This window comes from Betta splendens, chromosome 1 (genome assembly GCF_900634795.4).
Source record: "Betta splendens chromosome 1, fBetSpl5.4, whole genome shotgun sequence".
Lineage (NCBI taxonomy): Eukaryota > Metazoa > Chordata > Actinopteri > Anabantiformes > Osphronemidae > Betta > Betta splendens.
Window position 1 is genome coordinate 7,140,514 of NC_040881.3, and position 17,775 is coordinate 7,158,288.

At 39.6% G+C, this 17,775-nt stretch overlaps 1 protein-coding gene across 3 annotated transcripts; it reads left to right on the forward strand.

Moving 5' to 3' along the window:
* The first annotated feature begins 106 nt into the window (after positions 1-106).
* On the forward strand, positions 107-13,188 carry LOC114863291 (hydroperoxide isomerase ALOXE3-like). 3 transcript variants are annotated; one of them, XM_029164267.3, is made up of 16 exons: positions 109-618; positions 1,097-7,559; positions 7,778-7,982; positions 8,608-8,689; positions 8,792-8,914; positions 9,020-9,174; positions 9,551-9,721; positions 9,828-9,994; positions 10,109-10,252; positions 10,351-10,554; positions 10,749-10,835; positions 10,924-11,093; positions 11,444-11,565; positions 11,927-12,027; positions 12,327-12,497; positions 12,637-13,188. In XM_029164267.3, exons 2-16 carry the CDS (start codon positions 7,407-7,409, stop codon positions 12,814-12,816), a joined length of 2,235 nt encoding a protein of 744 aa, XP_029020100.1. In that variant the 5' UTR covers positions 109-618; positions 1,097-7,406; the 3' UTR covers positions 12,817-13,188. The 3 variants fall into 3 exon arrangements, 2 of the variants coding, with proteins under 2 accessions (XP_029020100.1, XP_029020092.1); XM_029164259.3 differs by having other exon boundaries at positions 1,285-7,559; XR_008695335.1 differs by lacking the exon at positions 12,637-13,188 and having other exon boundaries at positions 107-618; positions 1,285-7,559; positions 10,924-11,107; positions 12,327-12,464.
* The last annotated feature ends 4,587 nt before the right edge of the window (positions 13,189-17,775 follow it).

Sequence of the window (17,775 nt, forward strand, 5' to 3'; positions counted from 1 at the left end):
ACAGCAGTCCCTCCCAATCTTCCAGTTCCTCTACAGCCAATCAGAGAGCACCGAACTCCACAAACCCAGAACAACATGTTAGACAAGAAAATGGGCTTTACAAGTGTATACAGCTTTTGAACATCAGTGGAACCAGACGGCCCACACCTAATGGCGGTCAGTCTCCAGGCAAGGGTCAATCAACAAGGCAGAGTCCAAAACAGTACAGACAGTGAGCAAGCAAGGCACGGTCAAAAACAAGAGCCAGGGTCAGTACAAAGAGTCCATAACAAAGGGAACACAACACAAGGTCCGATACGAGACCTGGCTTGGCTGGGCGGCAGTGGAGCTCGACTGAGCAGAAGCTGGGCTTGGCCGGACAGCAACCAAAACAGGGGCCAGACCTGGCTGAAGTGTTGCGTGCGTTGACTGAGGCTGGGCTGGAGCATGAGCGAGACGGGGCAGAGCTGGGACTAGGGATGAACTTGAAGACTGGGCTGGAGCCTGAGCTGGAGCTTGGCATGACAGGGCAGCAACAGAAGTGGGGTCTGACTGCTCCAGCTGGGCTAGGGCTGGAAACAGACGTGGACACAGGACAGGTGCTTGAGCAGGCTGTGGAGGTCGAACTAGAGCTCCCAGGTTTGTGTCTGTGTTACTTTGCTTCAGTTTAACTAAAACAGATTTTATAGAAGAAGGAGTTTCCTCTCCAGTGACTCCAAGCTTAATAACGCAGCCCTTACCATTTAGGAGCTACAACCAGTGTGACCTTAGGTCAAACTTATATTTTACCAATGAACTATAGGTCCATTCTATTGACTCCATCAAAAATATACAGGACATACAGGACATTGTAATATAATTAAGCTGTTAATTAATTAATTATTAAGCTTAATGTTTTCTTTTTGAGTCACAATTATGTGTTGGTTCATGCTCAGGTGGTTCTTGTCGTGGTTGTTGTTGTAAAAGCAGACACTACAGGTGATGCAGCATACACATTTATTTACATTATTACCTCATGGCTCCCGTCCTGGTTCATTTAATATTGCCAAGGCTGACCCTCTGTTCCCATCAGACATGGTTTCACATCATTAGGCCCCTTCTTCCTGTCTTCATCCAGCCAACCTGCCTGCTCTCTGCCATGCTGTCAGCGCTCGCTGCTACTCGCTTCTCCTCCCGTCCCCACGCCTGCTAGCAGCAGTTTGCTTCACCGCCTGCGTGCTGCTCGCCTGTCTGCGAGCGTGCCTGTCACTGTTTCATCTAATAAACTTATTCTTCTGCACCTGGCCACTTGTCGGCTTTCGTTAGGGTCTTCGCCGCCTGTGGTCCCGGCGCCCTGTTGTGAAACCTGCTCTGTACCAATTGACTGGTGCTCGTCGTTATAATGGAGTCACAGGCAAAGCATGGGCACAGTCTGGGTTGTTCATGTTTGTCACTAGGATCATTTTTACTTGTTTAGCCCCACATTAATTAAACATGTCAAGAACTAGCTTGTCTCCACCAACCAGTGGAGCTATCTTCTGTCACCTGCACGGCCCCTGAATTAGATGCAGATTAATTCCTATATTTACTTTGTTGCATGGTTACACATTTATTTTTAATGTAAATCGGTTATTTGCTTTTCCTTTTGCCTCCATAATGTGTTTTTGATGTTTTTAGGCTTTGGATTTCTCATTATATGTAATTCATAGCTTTCCATGAGAGAGCTGATGTAAAGAGACTCGTGAGAGATTATAAAAGATCAATTTTGCTTGTTTGGTCGAAGTCTTTTATTTCATTTGGAGAAGTGATGAATAGCGAACTGCACTTAACCTTTAAATCACAAGTAATATTTATGAAATTTTCATCTCATGGTTTATACATGATGCTTTTTTTCTTCTATTAATCCTTGTCTGTGCTTTGTGTAATGCTCAATGCTGGTGTTTAAAGCACCTCTATAACTACACACTTTAAAAAATATCAAGCACTTGAATTCATAGGTACAGTGATTAAACCAAAACCAGGAGTCTGGACATTCTTCAAGTCTGCACAGACCTTCAGCTGAACAAAAATACGAAATATAAAAATAGTGTGGCTATTTTATTTAAATATATATTTACAGTGAATTACATTGACCTATTACTGATGGTATTTGAATGCATAAATTCATGTACTGATGTCTCCTATAGTCTAAACTATTCACTGAAATAATTTCACACATTTTAAAATTTAACTTATTACTGAATATGTCCTCAGACCTAAGCCATGTTTAAGGCTAAATCTAATGTCTAATCTAAGTAATCGTGTGACAATTGAATATATTATATAGTATCGGAATACTAGCTTAAACTATCTTAGTGACTATAGCTTACGTACAGTAGATTGATTATAGATCATTGTATTTGTTACGCCCCCTTCTGTTTTGGTTTTGTTGTTTGTTTCACCAGGTGCCTGCAGACAGGAAGTGGACATCAGAGCGGAGTGGTGGCACAAGCTTAGGTTGCTGAGTTTAAATACCTCTGCCTCAGTGATTGCAGGTCTCTCTTGCACTTAACAGCATTTGCGTGGTTTGGTTTCTCTTTTGTTTTGACTGCATACAACACTAACACACACCTTACTAGTCACTCATTCAAACACTCCATACACTACTGACATTGAACCTACTTACACACCATAACTATATTTGCTTGTTATATTAATTGATTGATTGAGTTAATTAAACCTGACTTGCATCCCCTCTTTGTCACAAGTGTGGAGACAGTTTGTGACATACTGTATAAAGTTATTGTTTTACCTGCAATGCAACTGAGCATGACAGGAATGCTGTACATTCAGGCTTTGACTCTTTCTGTTTGGACAGTAGTTCCTTTAAGTTTCTTCCCTGTTTGCAACACGTTTAGTAAAAATGTACGGTATTTACATGTACAAGGGTTTTTTTACATAGCGGAGCTATGAAACTTAGAACTAGTCCCACTACATTTTTTTTAAAACCAAGATACTGTAAGTCTGTTGTATTAGGTTCATGTACTTTCAATTCAAACTCCAGGTAGTCCTGATTTACATTGCTTGCATTGTTTGTGCTGAGATCAACAAAGACTCCATCAGTTTCACTTTCAGGTTTTGTGTAATGTTTATCATGTGTCCAGCAGGGTCCTATACTATTTGCCTTACTATTTTCTTAAATACACTTGTAGTGGATATAAATCAATAATTTTAATAATGCATAATTTAATAATTAATCATTTTAATGCAGAAACGTTCCTCAATTCCGAAGCATAGGCCCCAGTGGCCTCATGTACAAAAACTTTCCTACTAAACTTGGTGTAAGTTCAAAATCCAGAAAACTGTGTAAGTAAAAATGTATTAACCTCTTTTGAGTATGAATCGAATTCATTTGAGTATGAATAGAAGTAAATGCAGGTGATTGAGTAGCAGACTCCTCCCGTGGCACGCCTCGATATAAATATGTTAATTCATTTAAATGCAGTCTGGTTCTGTGCAGTAGGCCAAGCAGGACCGTGTGTGCAGGTGTTAATGCTGCAGGTTCCACACAGTAGCGAAAGTCTGACATAAAGGGGGTGCACAGATTCTATTCGCAACAGGAATTAATATTAAGGCCGTTAAATTATTTACTGACCACGAAGCCACCGATCTGGTGGTTCAAATCTGATACAATTATTGGATCCTCGTTAAACCAGGCACCTCGCTACAATGTTGCTGACTGTATGCTGCTGTAACTGCATTTGTGCGTCAGATTATTTGTACATTGATTAAGTAAAGATGTTTCCTGTTGAATCATGTTTCATCCAATCATGTGTCCAGTCGATGGGTCCGGTCACATTAGGTGAACCGGCTCTCAATGCAAACTGCTTTAATGTTGCTGTGATCAACCGTTTAATGGGAACTCGATGCCTTGCTGACATAAATCCTCTATTACTGTAGATCCTCTAACAGATCATCTACCAGGGCTGTTGAATATATGTTTGCATTGTTTTGCTCATATTTATACATCTTCTCATCTAATTGCAGATGTGTGGCTGCACAATAATTGTTGATGATTGAGTAGATGTTTGTGGGAGAGTTTGTGGTTGTGTGTGCGTGCGTGTGGTGCGGTTGGTGTGTGGGGGGTCCGTTTTTTACTCGGGGTACGTGGATCCGCTGCCTGTGTGGTCTCTTCTGCCGACCCTTACCAATGGCCGGCCACATGTTGCGGGGTGTAGCGGCCAAGCTGTGGCCAAGCTGTAGTGTTGTGTTACAACACTATACAAGTGGCGTACATGTGCCTCAAACACAGACAAAGATATGATACAATAAACCGTTAGCATGTCGTTACAGCTAGCCCTGGGCTAGTTTGCGACCCACGTATGGATCTACCACTGTGATACTTTATGCAACACACATAAACAAGGACTCATATGAAAGCTCTAATTCGCAGGAATCATATAGCATGCTAGCCATCACATGAGGTGAGTTATTAGCCAAAGAATGAAAAACGCTTGGCTAATCGCTAGATAAAGAATCTACACATTCAAATATCATCACACAAAGTCCATATTACCAGTGAACTGATCCCATTCTCTTTTATTTCTAGCTTCTGGGAGGTTACCCACTCACTGTACTTTCTAGCCCTACAGTACCACTACTTACTATCTTAGTGACTATAGCTTATGTATACTGTACAGTAGATTGTACAGTATACATAAGCTCATTGTAGCTCATTGTATTATAGATCATCGACTGTACAAAGCTATTGTTTTACCTGTAATACAACAGACCATGTCAGGAATGCTGTACATTCAGACGTTGATTCTTTCTGTTTGGACAGTAGTTCCTTTAAGTTTCTTTCCTGTTCGCAACACACAGCAAAATGTATAGTATTTACAAGTAGTTTTCATGCAGCAGAGATTCTAAGGAACCTTGGAACCAGTCCCACCACATTATTTAACACTAAGATACTGAAAGTCTTTTGTATTAGGTTATTTTTACTTACTTATTAGTCTGTTGGCTTATGTACTTTACATTCAAATTGCAGTTAGTCCTGATTTACATTGCTTGTACCATTGTTTGTGCTGAGACGTAACTCAGTAAAGTGATACAACTGTCGATTCAGGGATTGTATGGATTATGTGGCTAGAGTTATATCATGAAAATTCTACCAATGAGTTTTTGGGTAATTTTTATCATTCTCGTATTCCAGCAGGGTCCTTAACGCTTTCCCATACTGTTCTCCTGAATACACTCTATTCATTTATGTTATAGTTTCTGTGCACTTGGCAGGTTTATAAAAATATACCACTACAATGTGTAGAACTTTCAAAGTTGTTCAGTGTGATAATTTTTCCTGCTTTTCCACCTGGTTTGTATACAGCAGAGTAACTTCCCCAGTGCCATTAGATAGATAACCCTCTAGGTCCAGTTCACCTTCACCAAGGCTACAGATTTTGATAGCAGTGTCAAAACATGACCTAGTATTTGGTAGCAAACACTCGTTGGCATCACAGAGGTTGGACATGGAGATGTACTGTACCAAGACTCTCTATGGAGGTTTTCTCAACCACTTTGGTTGGGGTAGGGTTTTTCTTTGTGGGCATGCATACTGTAGATCATGACTTTCTAAAAACAGGCTTCTTGAAATAACTACTATTTCAAAGTTTCTTGAAATAACTTTCAAGAACCCTTATTCTCTACCCCTCATAGCCTCAGCCTTTGAACTGTTAAAAGGTTTCACAATTTCACTAAGTTTTAGAGGGCTGGAAAACATTTCCATGCACCCTCCGTTGGGCATTCTGTGTGTCTTAATCCATAGTTAAAAAGGGCTTTTCGGACAGCACCCAAGAAATACATAATAACTCAGTCAGTCACCAATACAAACATGTTTTATTGGTGACTGACTGAATTATAATATATAGTAGTTCTTTTTGCTGTCCTAGTAAATATGAGAAATATAATAATGATCAAATCACGATGGGATAAATACATTCAAATTCAGTTAATGCTATCATCTACAATATATACTGTCTAACCTATTAACTGAAATGATTCAACATATAAAAAATCTGATTACATGTCCTCAGATCTGAGCCATGTGTTTACAGCTGATCTCTATATGTTTATGTTCTAACAGTTGAATATAGTACTGCTTTGCACTGGAATACTATCTTATATTAGGTTAGTGACTATCTTATGAATTGATAATATATTATTTTATCAAATTTTGTATTGTTATACCTGCATTGCAACTGACTGTGATCCAGGCATTGACTTTTTTTCTGAACAGTTCCTTTAGTTGCTTTTTGCAACACACTTGCAAAATGTACTGTACAGTATTTACAAGGAGATTTCACACAACAGAGCTCTTCAGGAAACTTGGAACCAGTCCCACTACATTATTTAACCCCAAGATAAGTCAACCGCATTAAGCTAAGATCATAATCTACAGTATCAATTGACTGTCATTACTGTAATTTGTACATACTGTACAGTATTGTCTCTTAGCAGATACTCTAGATTCAAACTTTGGTTGTCCTTATTTACATTGCTTGTACTGGTATGTGTTTTGAAATCTAACTCTAGAAGATTTCAACAACAGGTTTTTTGTGAATGTTTATCGTCATCAGTTTCCTAGACACACCTACAAAGTTGTATTTATTAAAAGAGGAGGCATAAACGTAACTACTTCGATCTCAGACATCAAAGGAACATCTTTCAGAGGTAAGAATCAGGTATATGCTTTTCCGAATGATCTCAGTTGACAGTTCAAGGAAAGTAAACACTTTCCAGTAACTTAATCTTAAGTATAGTAAATACTTAATGTGCAATGAATTGTTTCTACAATAACTGGCATTACTTTTTAAGTTTAAGTTCATAACCTATTTACAAATGCTTTGGTGTATCTACATATAATGTTTATAACTCTTTCTTTTGTTTTCTTGTCTACTTGTCTTAAAAGTACTGTACATAAGCATCTAATTATTTAAAGTTACTGTTAATGACCTAATGTGTGACGCAACTTTCATCCATTTCAAAAAGTAAGGGGCAACGACTATGCGACTATGCCAAGTAAAAGGTCAAGTAATTTTTCCATACATATTTCTATAATAATGTTTGTGAGTTCAACTAGTACACCGTAACAGTGTACATAGTACACTGCCTTGGAAAGGTTACAAAAAAGATTTAAAGGTTTAATTTTCTTTTTGTTTTGAACTAAGCAAACTAACAAAGCACATGCATTGACGATTTATAACAAATATAGATTGTTCTCAAGATTCACAATATACAACTGTGCACTTCATTCATTGTGCTGGTATAAGCCAATGTAAAAGCTAAAGATAATTTCTAAATGATATATAAACTGCCTATTCATTCTTTGTAAACATTGTAAAAATTACAGTACCTAACACATTGCTTAAAATATCTTTTAAATCTCTAATAGACTTCTTTCACAGTCCAGCATGGTGCATTACAAAGTGACTGTCTCTACTGGCGATCGTCTTGATGCCACAACTTTGAGTGATGTCTACATTAAGCTGGTGGGCACTGATGGAGAGAGCCAACGCAAGCTGCTGAGGGGCTTACAAGGCGCCACAGCTTTTATGATAGGACAAGTACGTACATATTCTGCCTTGCCTAAATGGAAATGTGTCCAGTTTAGTAGATAGATAAACAGTTCTTTAATGAAAGAGAGATTGCCAGAAGAACATCACAATTTTTATTGTCCCCTACTGCCTTTAGATACTGTAAATATACAGCTAATACTGTACCACAACCATCTGTCTTGATTGTTAAATATGTTTCATCTCATACTTTTTTGTCATCACTCCAGGTTTCTACGTTTACTGTCTCCTGCCCTGAATCCCTTGGAAACCTGGTTCTTATAGAGTTGGACAAAAAGCCTTCTGTATTCATAATAAAAGACAATTGGTTTCCTGCCAAGGTAGAAGTGTTGTGCCCTGAGGGAAACACCTGCACGTTCCCTATCTACCGCTGGATCAATAATGATCAGACTAATTACTTCCGAGAAGCCACAGGTTTGTGGGAATTTGCTTAAGTGACATTGTTTATGTACAGTACTGTAACATGAGATACAGTACTGCAAGACATCTTATCATTCTACAAGCAGAAATCACAAATTCTTGTTTTTTAGCTCAACCAGTATCTTAAAGTATTGTCACTTCACATTCAAACTGAGTCCAGATTTCCTGCTGGTGATTGTGCTGATACATACTGTAACAACAAATCAAATTTAAGGATTCTGTCACTGAGTTCTTGGTGAATGTTCATCATCTTTAGCTTCCATTCATAATGGTATACCTCAAGGGTCCATTTTTCCCATACTATTTTCCTTATGCACACCCCCTTTAGGATCTATTTTTAGGGAAATCTAATATTTCTAATAATAAATCTAAAATATTTTACCCTTGTTTTTACCTCCTAAGGTTTAACAGTAACTGTGTATTGTAAACCCACACAAGAAACTAGCAGTTGTGTTTGATTCGAAATTAAAATTCGACAGATAAACATAATTTATAATTTATAATTTTATCATAATAATGTGTGTAATGTGTTGTGTGTTTACAGATCGCAAAACATTACTAAACGATATGTCCTTAACAAAAACATTCATTTGAAACATTTTTTTTTGTGTCTTGTAAGCCATGAAAGTGTTTGAAGACACCCATCCCCTCGGAGCTTATTTTCGCCAGCAGGAGATGAAGAAGAGAGAGACAGACTATCAGTAAGAGTTTAGACTAAGCATTCGATTTAGCTCTACACATCACAAAAAATTACATGTATCCACATCAAGTTTGGTATTGTAATACTTCTTCCTGTTTTCCAGCTGGGCTGTTTACGAAGAAGGATTCCCTCACTGTATTAAGACAGATGACAATCTGTCTCTGCCAGCTGAGGTCCAGTTCTCCTTCACCAAGGATACAGAGTTTAAGCTCACAGCAGCCACAACGTAAAGCCTTTAAATTTCTGCCAGATATGTCTTTAAGTCCATATGAATTCACTTTACTCACATTTTGTATGGATCATAACGTCTGTGTTTTCTTTGTTTTACTAGTCTGACAGAGCTGAAGCTTACAGGATATGTTGACTGCAACAAGACATGGCCTGATTTGGAATCTATCAATCGGGTGTTCTGGAAAAAAACTGACATTTTACCTACTCCTACTTATCTCAGCTCTTTAAAGAAAATGTGCTGGTTAACGTGTAAATGTAAGAGTACATTTACTTTACTTACTGACTGGGCCGGCTCTGGGCATAGGTGAACTAGGCGGTCGCCTAGGGGACCACCTGCTTGGGTGGGCGCCGCTTCAAGCCATCAGAGAAAAACATGTCAATGTGCCCGGAGTGGAGGAGAAGCGGGCGGAAAATCACAATCTCGCCTAGAGCACCAAGGGGGGGTGCATAGTTGTCACGAAGGCGAGCCGGGGGGGCATAATCGCGAGAGTAGAGTGCGCAGAATCATGATATTGCCTAGGGCGCCAATTTGGCCCAGGCCGGCCCTGCTTACCCAGCATCTAATTTTTGTCTTTTACACATTGATTCCTGTTTCACATACAGTTCATAATTATACTAATATCACTTACAGTATTAAGATCTGCGATTCAAGATGGCAGAACACGTCTATCAAGTCTTTTGGGACCCATGCCACATCTATCTGGGTTTCTGGGACCCATGTCGCATCTATCAGGGTTTTTAGCACCCATATCACATCTATCACGGTTTTTGGGACCTTTGTTAGAGACAAAGACAATCCCCGGTAGGCACTGAAGTTATTTTAATCCAGTACTCAAACCCACTGACATACAAAAAAAAAATTCATAAGATGAAAGTTTAAAATTTAACATTAAACTCGTACATTGCAGAGTACGTCATGAAACACTGGAAGGAGGACGCTTTCTTTGGCTACCAGTTCCTGAACGGTGTCAACCCCATGTTGATCCGACGCTGCTCTGCTCTGCCCAGTAACTTGTCTGTCACTGATGACATGGTCTTCCCCAGTGGTCAGTACAGCTTGGCAGAGGAGATGAAGGTAACTGTCTCATACTTCTAAATAACCCTGTGATTGCTCTTACAGAGTCAAATGTAATATCCACACTAGATATATGAGTCAAAGAATTTCTTCTGCTCCCTAATATTTCAACAGAAAGGCAACATCTTCCTGTGTGACTACAAGAACCTGGATGGAGTCAAAGCAAACACCATCAATGGGAAGCAGCAGTACCTGACTGCTCCTCTGGTCCTGCTCCACAGAACCCCTGATGCTAATATGATGCCACTTGCTATACAGGTGAGATGAGCCCCAGCTAATGATCAGCTCTGACCTGTAGGAGGAACTCAATGTCTTTAGAGCAAATTAAAATGCAGCAAATCTCTTGTCTCCTGTAGCTGAAGCAGACCCCAGCGGACGACAACCCAGTCTTTCTACCTTCTGATTCTGAGTACGACTGGTTAACGGCCAAGATCTTTGTGAGGAGTGCAGATTTCACTGAGCATCAGCTCAACACTCACCTGCTGCGAACCCACCTGCTGGCTGAAGTCTTTGCAGTGTCGCTGCTGCGAAACCTGCCGATGGTGCATCCACTGTACAAGGTGCCTGCAAATCACTCAACTACCTCTATATGTAACTATATATATATATATATATATATATATATATATATATATATATATATATATATATATATATATATATATATATATATATATATATATATATATATATATATATATATATATATATAACACAGCTGAATGGTTTGTAACAGAGTTCTCTTTTCCCTCAGCTCCTCATCCCTCACACTCGATACACTCTGCAGATCAACTACTTAGCTCGACTGTCTTTAATATCTGAGACTGGTGTTTTCACAAAGGTAGAAATGTATCAACGCATTTAATACATCACTGTTGAATAAAGGCATTTCTTCCTAATACTAGACACAATATTTGTGCATGGTCTAGTTTTCAGCTTCTGGTGGTGAGGGAATGACCACGATCCTGAAGAGATCTCTGTCCTCGATGACCTACAGCTCCCTCTGTTTACCAGAGGACATTGCTGAGCGAGGACTGGAGGCTGTGCCAAACTTTTACTACAAGGATGATGGACTCAGACTCTGGAAAATCATCCACAGGTTCAGTATTGTTGGTAAAGTTTTCAGTGTGCTTCATTGTTTTAGTTTATGCAATAATGATGTCATGGAAGGAGTTTACTGAAGATGGACCATAAGATTAATTTGCATTTAAATATTATTGTATGTACAGTATATTACATATTAATTAATTTATGAATTAAAATATAAACTTATATACATGTAATAATCAACTAATGCTCTACCAATATTGAGTTAAGTTAAACTTTACTCAATAGTTACGCTATTGAGTAAAGGTTCCACTGTTTTTCAAGGAACACCTTTTTAATTGCCTCTAACTGTACAGTCATGAAGTCATATTTGAATTATAGTCCACATTTGTCATGCTGTAGGTTTGTTGAAGCAGTCATTGGCAACTATTACAAGGATGACACTGATGTCCAGAATGACTCTGAGCTGCAAAAGTGGATTGGGGACATTTTTGAACATGGCTTCCTTTCTCAAACAAAGACAGGTGGGTGTTAATAAAAGATGCTGCAGAAGTCTGGAGTCTGGAGCCCTTTGTTACAAGCTGGCTTGTGGCAAATGCAGCTTGCACTGTCCAGGTTGGGGGAGAGTTTTTGGCACTAGTTTGAACACCTTGGGTCACGATTGAAAGGACGAGATGCTTCACACAAAGGGCTGAAATGAGTTTAAGGCTCACCCTTACATAGACATTGCTGTAGTTATCAGTCAACAGAGAGATGGACAGATAGATGAATAATATTCCATTCTTAAACATGACTCAGTCTAATACATTTGCAGACCATGTCTATATTGTCTATAAATACAGTATGTTAATGCATCTTATTTATTTTATTCTGTTTTATTTTCAGGAATTCCGCAGAGATTCTCCACCGTGACAAAGTTGAACAAGTTTGTCACCATGGTGATCTTCACTGGCTCATGCCAGCACGCAGCTGTGAACTCTGGACAGGTGAGTCCACTGGGAGGATCAGTGAATGGGTGGGTGAGCTGGTGAAGTTTAATCAGAACTGAACAGATGAATTAAGTCCAAATTAGGTAATTGTTTGCTGCCTGAGCTAAATACCTGATAATTACAATTATTGTACTATGCACAGTCACAATTATGGTCTTAGGTTTTTAGCATGTCAGCATTTGTTTATTTCTCATTAGAAATCTATCCTCTGCAGACTTACAATATGAATGTAATTTAATCTACTGGATCACAGTGCTGTTATTTATTTTATTTGTCTATGAATCTGTTTACTGTAGTACGACTATGGTGGCTGGATGCCCAACGCTCCCAGCACCCTGCAACTTCCTCCACCGACCAGAAAGGGAACAACAAGTGAGAAAACGATGCTACAGACACTTCCTGATATCAGCACAACAGTTCAGGGCATGGCAACAATGTGGCTGCTCAGCAAACAGTCCTCTGACTTTGTAAGTAACCACAGATTACAGTAATAGTTATCATATATAGACTATTGTAATAATGTCATTACAGCTTTAAATTAAAAACATTCTTTGTTTTAAACTTTGATATAAAACTAAGTTTTTAATGTGTGATTGATCTCATCAGGTTCCTTTTGGCCAGTACCCAGAAGAACATTTCAGTGAGCGGATTCCCTGTCAGCTGATAAAAGCTTTTCAAGCAGAGCTAAAAGAATTAAGTTCTGACATCAGAGCCAGAAACAGCACCTTGAAACTCCCATATCCGTACTTGGATCCAGCAGAGCTAGAGAACAGTGTGGCTATTTGAGTGTTGGGACATCAGACCTTTAAAATGAACCATACATGACTCATGGGGAAAGATTTAGTTTTGATGTTACTATATATATATATATATATATATATATATATATATATATATGAAAGTATGTTGGGTTTATTATGTTATTGTGTGTACTCCATAATCTGAATATGTGTAGAGCTACAGTAAATATGCAGTAATACTACTGAAACTGAATATGAACCTTGTGGTATCAGGTAGATGGATAAAGTCATATTTTAATTAAAAAAATTTAGAAAAATCTATGTCTCATGCTTTCTTTACGTTTATTTCACCTGTACTCTAGGTGCTGCAGTCTGGTACCTGTAACACTAAGATTAATAATAAAAAGATTGAATAATGTTTTTTTGTCTTTGTTGCATTTGGTGGCTTAAAAGAAAACTTCACAGATTCTCAATAGGGGTTGACCAAAAAGACCTTGTGTAATATGTAAGAATGAATGGACACTGAGATTCCTCCATATTTTCTATGCAAAGAAATGATCATTTATTCATCTGCAAAAAGCTTCTGAAAAATCTCAGAAGCCTTTTTGCCTTGGGCTCACAGAATACAACTATCCAGCTGTATGTTATTTTGAAGACAGCAAGTACTTTGGCATGCACAGTCTGTGGTTAGTTGCATGAGCCACAGTACAGTGCCGACGAGTTACGACGAATCAGCAGCGAAGAAGCTGTTTAAATATTGCCTACAAAACAAAGTAGTAATATTAAATTGTTTGCTGGCAGTCACTCAGAGCTAACAAGCTAGTGTTAGCAACATAAGCTAACGTTCCTCCTGACAGTCAAAAACACACAAGCAGCAGCTCGTAACTTTACTTAAACTTCACAGCGCAAGCTAAAACAATAAACGGTCGAATATATTACTTACTCTGTGTTAATTCGACCATTCTGTCCCGGCTGTTTTTCCAGTTTCTTCTCGGTATCCTAAAGCTACTTTCTAGCTGTTTCCTCTGTCCACATGTAGCCCAAAATTTATGGTGTGTTGTCAGCAATAGAATCCGCATCTTTATCCGAATGAGATCAGTAACGGTGAAATTCAGCACAAGGATATTCAGTTGTTCACATTGGCGTGTGGTCCAGTCCACAAGCTGCACACGGGTCCTGTAAACTGCCCATGGTCAGATCTCCCCTAGCTCCGCCCCCTCTCAGTCTGACCATTGCTGGGGCAGGTACAGTCATAGCACTTAAGAGCAAACACCTTTTTTGCTGCAGAATGGTTGCGTTGCCACTGCGCAATGGGTGCGTCCCCAACTAAGGACTTTTAATCCTGCAGCAAGCTGAAAAATATCAGGTCTCGTTTTAACCACCAGGTAGTGCAAAGATGTGAGGTCCAACTGTGTCTGTACAGATAAATATCCGTTGTGTGGTGATTGTTAAGCACACAAAATGGCCACATTTTTGTATCATTAAATGTAGAGTTTATTTTTTAAATATTATAGATAATTATGCGTCTGTGTTTGTTGTCAATTGCCGAAGCTGTTGATGTCTTTACACAGTTCCCAGCATCCAGAGTCAATCAGATTTATTTGCAACATCTGATTTTCCCGCAGGAATAATATCATAATAAAATCGAAGGCTGTACGTGGGAGCACGCACTCGGTCTGTCTAACCACACAGCTGCTTATTTCGGTTTTGAGCTGTCATAACTTGGAAATACTACTATGCTAAATACTATAATCATCTGCTAAATAATACAGGCAGCCAGCCCTATTAGTCATTTGTTATTATCTTGTAGGCCAAAACATAAAAATGAGATAACAACGCTGATTGTTCAGTACTTCTGCTCCCACCGAGATTCGAACCCCGGACAAAAAAATGATTGGTCAAGACTGTTAAAGAATACACTAACCATAACACCGCCAAGATAGGTAATGCTACATGGGCAGGTAATGCTTGTCAGGTAATGCTACATGGGCTACATGTAACATGGTACAGCATCATAGGGGCTAGTGTGGGTGCTGATTGCCACCTACAGGCCAAAAAGACGTAACACATGCTCCAATGCCTTAAAAACAAGGTGATACCGCGCTGCAAATGGAAACGGATCACCATAAAGGCTGACACTTTTAAGTGCTACACCTGTACAGAGGAACCCAGGAAGCATTAGTTGTGTAAACCATCTGCTGAGGCGTCTTACGGGAGGAATTAATAATAACTTCTCTGCATTGAAAATATGGAGCAACACGAGTCTCTCTTCATTCTTAAATATATATATATGCATACCGAGAAATGCAGATTTAGGTCGTTGGCCCACTGTCAGTTTCCCTCTGTCTGAGGGAACAGTACAGTTCTGTATAGTCCTCAACTCCTCCTTGCTCCCTGATCTGAAGGCGTTCTTTCTGACACGTCTTGCAACGCATCATATGAGAGCAGTATGGCTTGCCGTAGGCTGTCAGTTTTGTGTGCGACTCACTTCTCTTCTCCCGTCACCACGTCTGTTGCAGTAGTTTGCTTCACTGCGGCTGCTCCCCGCCTGCGTGCTGCTCGCCTATCTGTGAGCGTGGTTGTCAATGTTTCATCTAATAAACTTATTCTTCTGCACTTGACCACTTGTCACCTCGTGTTATGGTTTTTGCCGCCTGTGGTCCCACGGCTCTGCTGGGAAACCAGCCTTGTATCAATTGGCTGGTGCTCGTCAATATAATGGACTAATACTAATAATTGGGCCCTAAGCAAAGCATGGGCACATTCTGGGTTGGTCATGTTTGTCATTATGATCATTTTTACTTGTTTAGCCCAAACATGTCAAGACCTAGCTTGTCTCCACCAACCAGTGGAGCTGTGGTCTTCCACCTGCACGGCCCCTGAATTAGATGCAGATTAATTCCTATATTTACTTTGTTGCATGGTTACACATTTATTTTTAATGTAATTAAGTTATTTGCTTTTCCTTTTGCCTCCATAGTGTGTTTCTTAAGTTTTTATGCTTTGGATTTCTCATTATATGTAATTCATAGCTTTCCACGAGAGAGCTGGTGTAGAGACCCTCGCGAGAGATTTTAAAAAGATCAATTTTGCTTATTTGGTGGAAGTCTTTTATTTCATTTGGAGAAGTGATGAATAGCGAACTGCACTTAACCTTTAAATCACAAGTAATATTTATGAAATTTTCATCTCATGGTTTATACATGATGCTTTTTTTCTTCTATTAATCCTTGTCTGTGCTTTGTGTAATGCTCAATGCTGGTGTTTAAAGCACCTCTGTAACTACGCACTTTAAAAAATATCAAGCACTTCAATTCATAGGTACAGTGATTAAACCAAAACCAGGAGTCTGGACATCCTTCAAGTCTGCACAGACCTTCAGCTGAACAAAAATACGAAATATAAAAATAGCGTGGGCATTTCAATATTTAAATATATATTTACAGTGAATGAAGATCTGACCTCTTTCCTTACTCAAGCGTTTGATAGTTTGCTGATTAAGCATCTAGTTTCCCCCTTGGGTGGTTTCCTGTAGATGGAATCCCTAATTAACCTAATTAGTCTTTCAGTTCCCCAGTGATGATTTCCCTCATACTGTGATTGTCTAAAGCTCATTTTAAATCTTACGACTTTGCCAATGGACAAACAAAAAGCTCAGCTCTGTTAGTAATGAGTCAGCGCTGCTCTCTTGTTGCCGTTTGTTTTGACATGTCCAGCACCTGGTTGGATCTGTGCTGGTGATCTGCATGCTACTGGATGCAGACAAAGAAACAAATGTTAATGGCTCTCATTTGCCGACGGCGAGAGTCTTAAAGTTCTGTTCATTATTTTCAGATCCTTCCCCGACACAGTGCAGCACAGTAACTGAAGAGCTAACGAGAAGCCCGACCCCTGTCAGCCACTCCTATCCAGAGGGTGTGTCTGACAAGCTCCGCAGCTTCTTCCAGCTTTATCCCCAATTAATTTGTGCATGCAGGCTCTTCGAGGGCGTCCAGCGGTCGTCTGCTGTGACCTGGCAGAGCGCTTTTGGCGAGTCAGCCCAGCTAACCTGGACGACCCGTGCATTAACGTGACAGTGAGTGAAGCTCACCACTAATTGGGATTCTGGTCGCATCTTAAGGGGAAGGATGTCAAGAGAACTTTCACCAGTTGGGAATAAAAACTGAAATCATGGAGACGAATATCACAGTAACTTTGCAAATGTAATTACACCATGTCTGTTTGATTGTCAGACACAATCTATTGTCTGACGATCCTTTGTCACAGAGATGCTGATCCTGTAAGTTATAGAATTGATTGGACACACACAAACACGCACGGATGCACAAACACACACTCGTGCACGGTTGCACACACGCACATAGATAATGACATAATGCCTTCCATACTCTAACCCTACTCCTAACCACTAGGCAGACGTCTAATCCTTGCTCTAATCCGAACCAAACCTCAATTCTAACCTCAGCCCTAAAATCACATCCTTATCCTCAAACAGGCCTTCAAAAAAAGTGAGAACCGGACAAAATGTCCTCACTTCGATAGGAAAATAGGTTTTATGGTTCTCTCACTTAAATGCAAGTACAAGTACACACACACACACACACACACACACACACACACACACACACACACACACACACACACACACACACACACACACACACACACACACACACACACACATTATGTTTTATAGAACTTCTGCCCTCCGGATTTGTTGGTGCTATGGTGCTTTATCTTAATAAATGGGCTGTTTGCTTGCCCTTTTTGTCCCAAATAAGCTGCCCTGAGGCAAAATGAAGATTTTTTGGCATTTCATGCCAGGTCAGTGACAGGACTTTGGAGAATTATCTTTCTGGAGACTGAACTAATAACAAAACTGCAGAACAAATAAAAATGTGATTAACTTGTGTTTGCTGTTTATGTGTATGTGATATAGACTCTGTGTGTGTGTGTGTGTGTGTGTGTGTGTGTGTGTGTGTGTGTGTGTGTGTGTGTGTGTGTG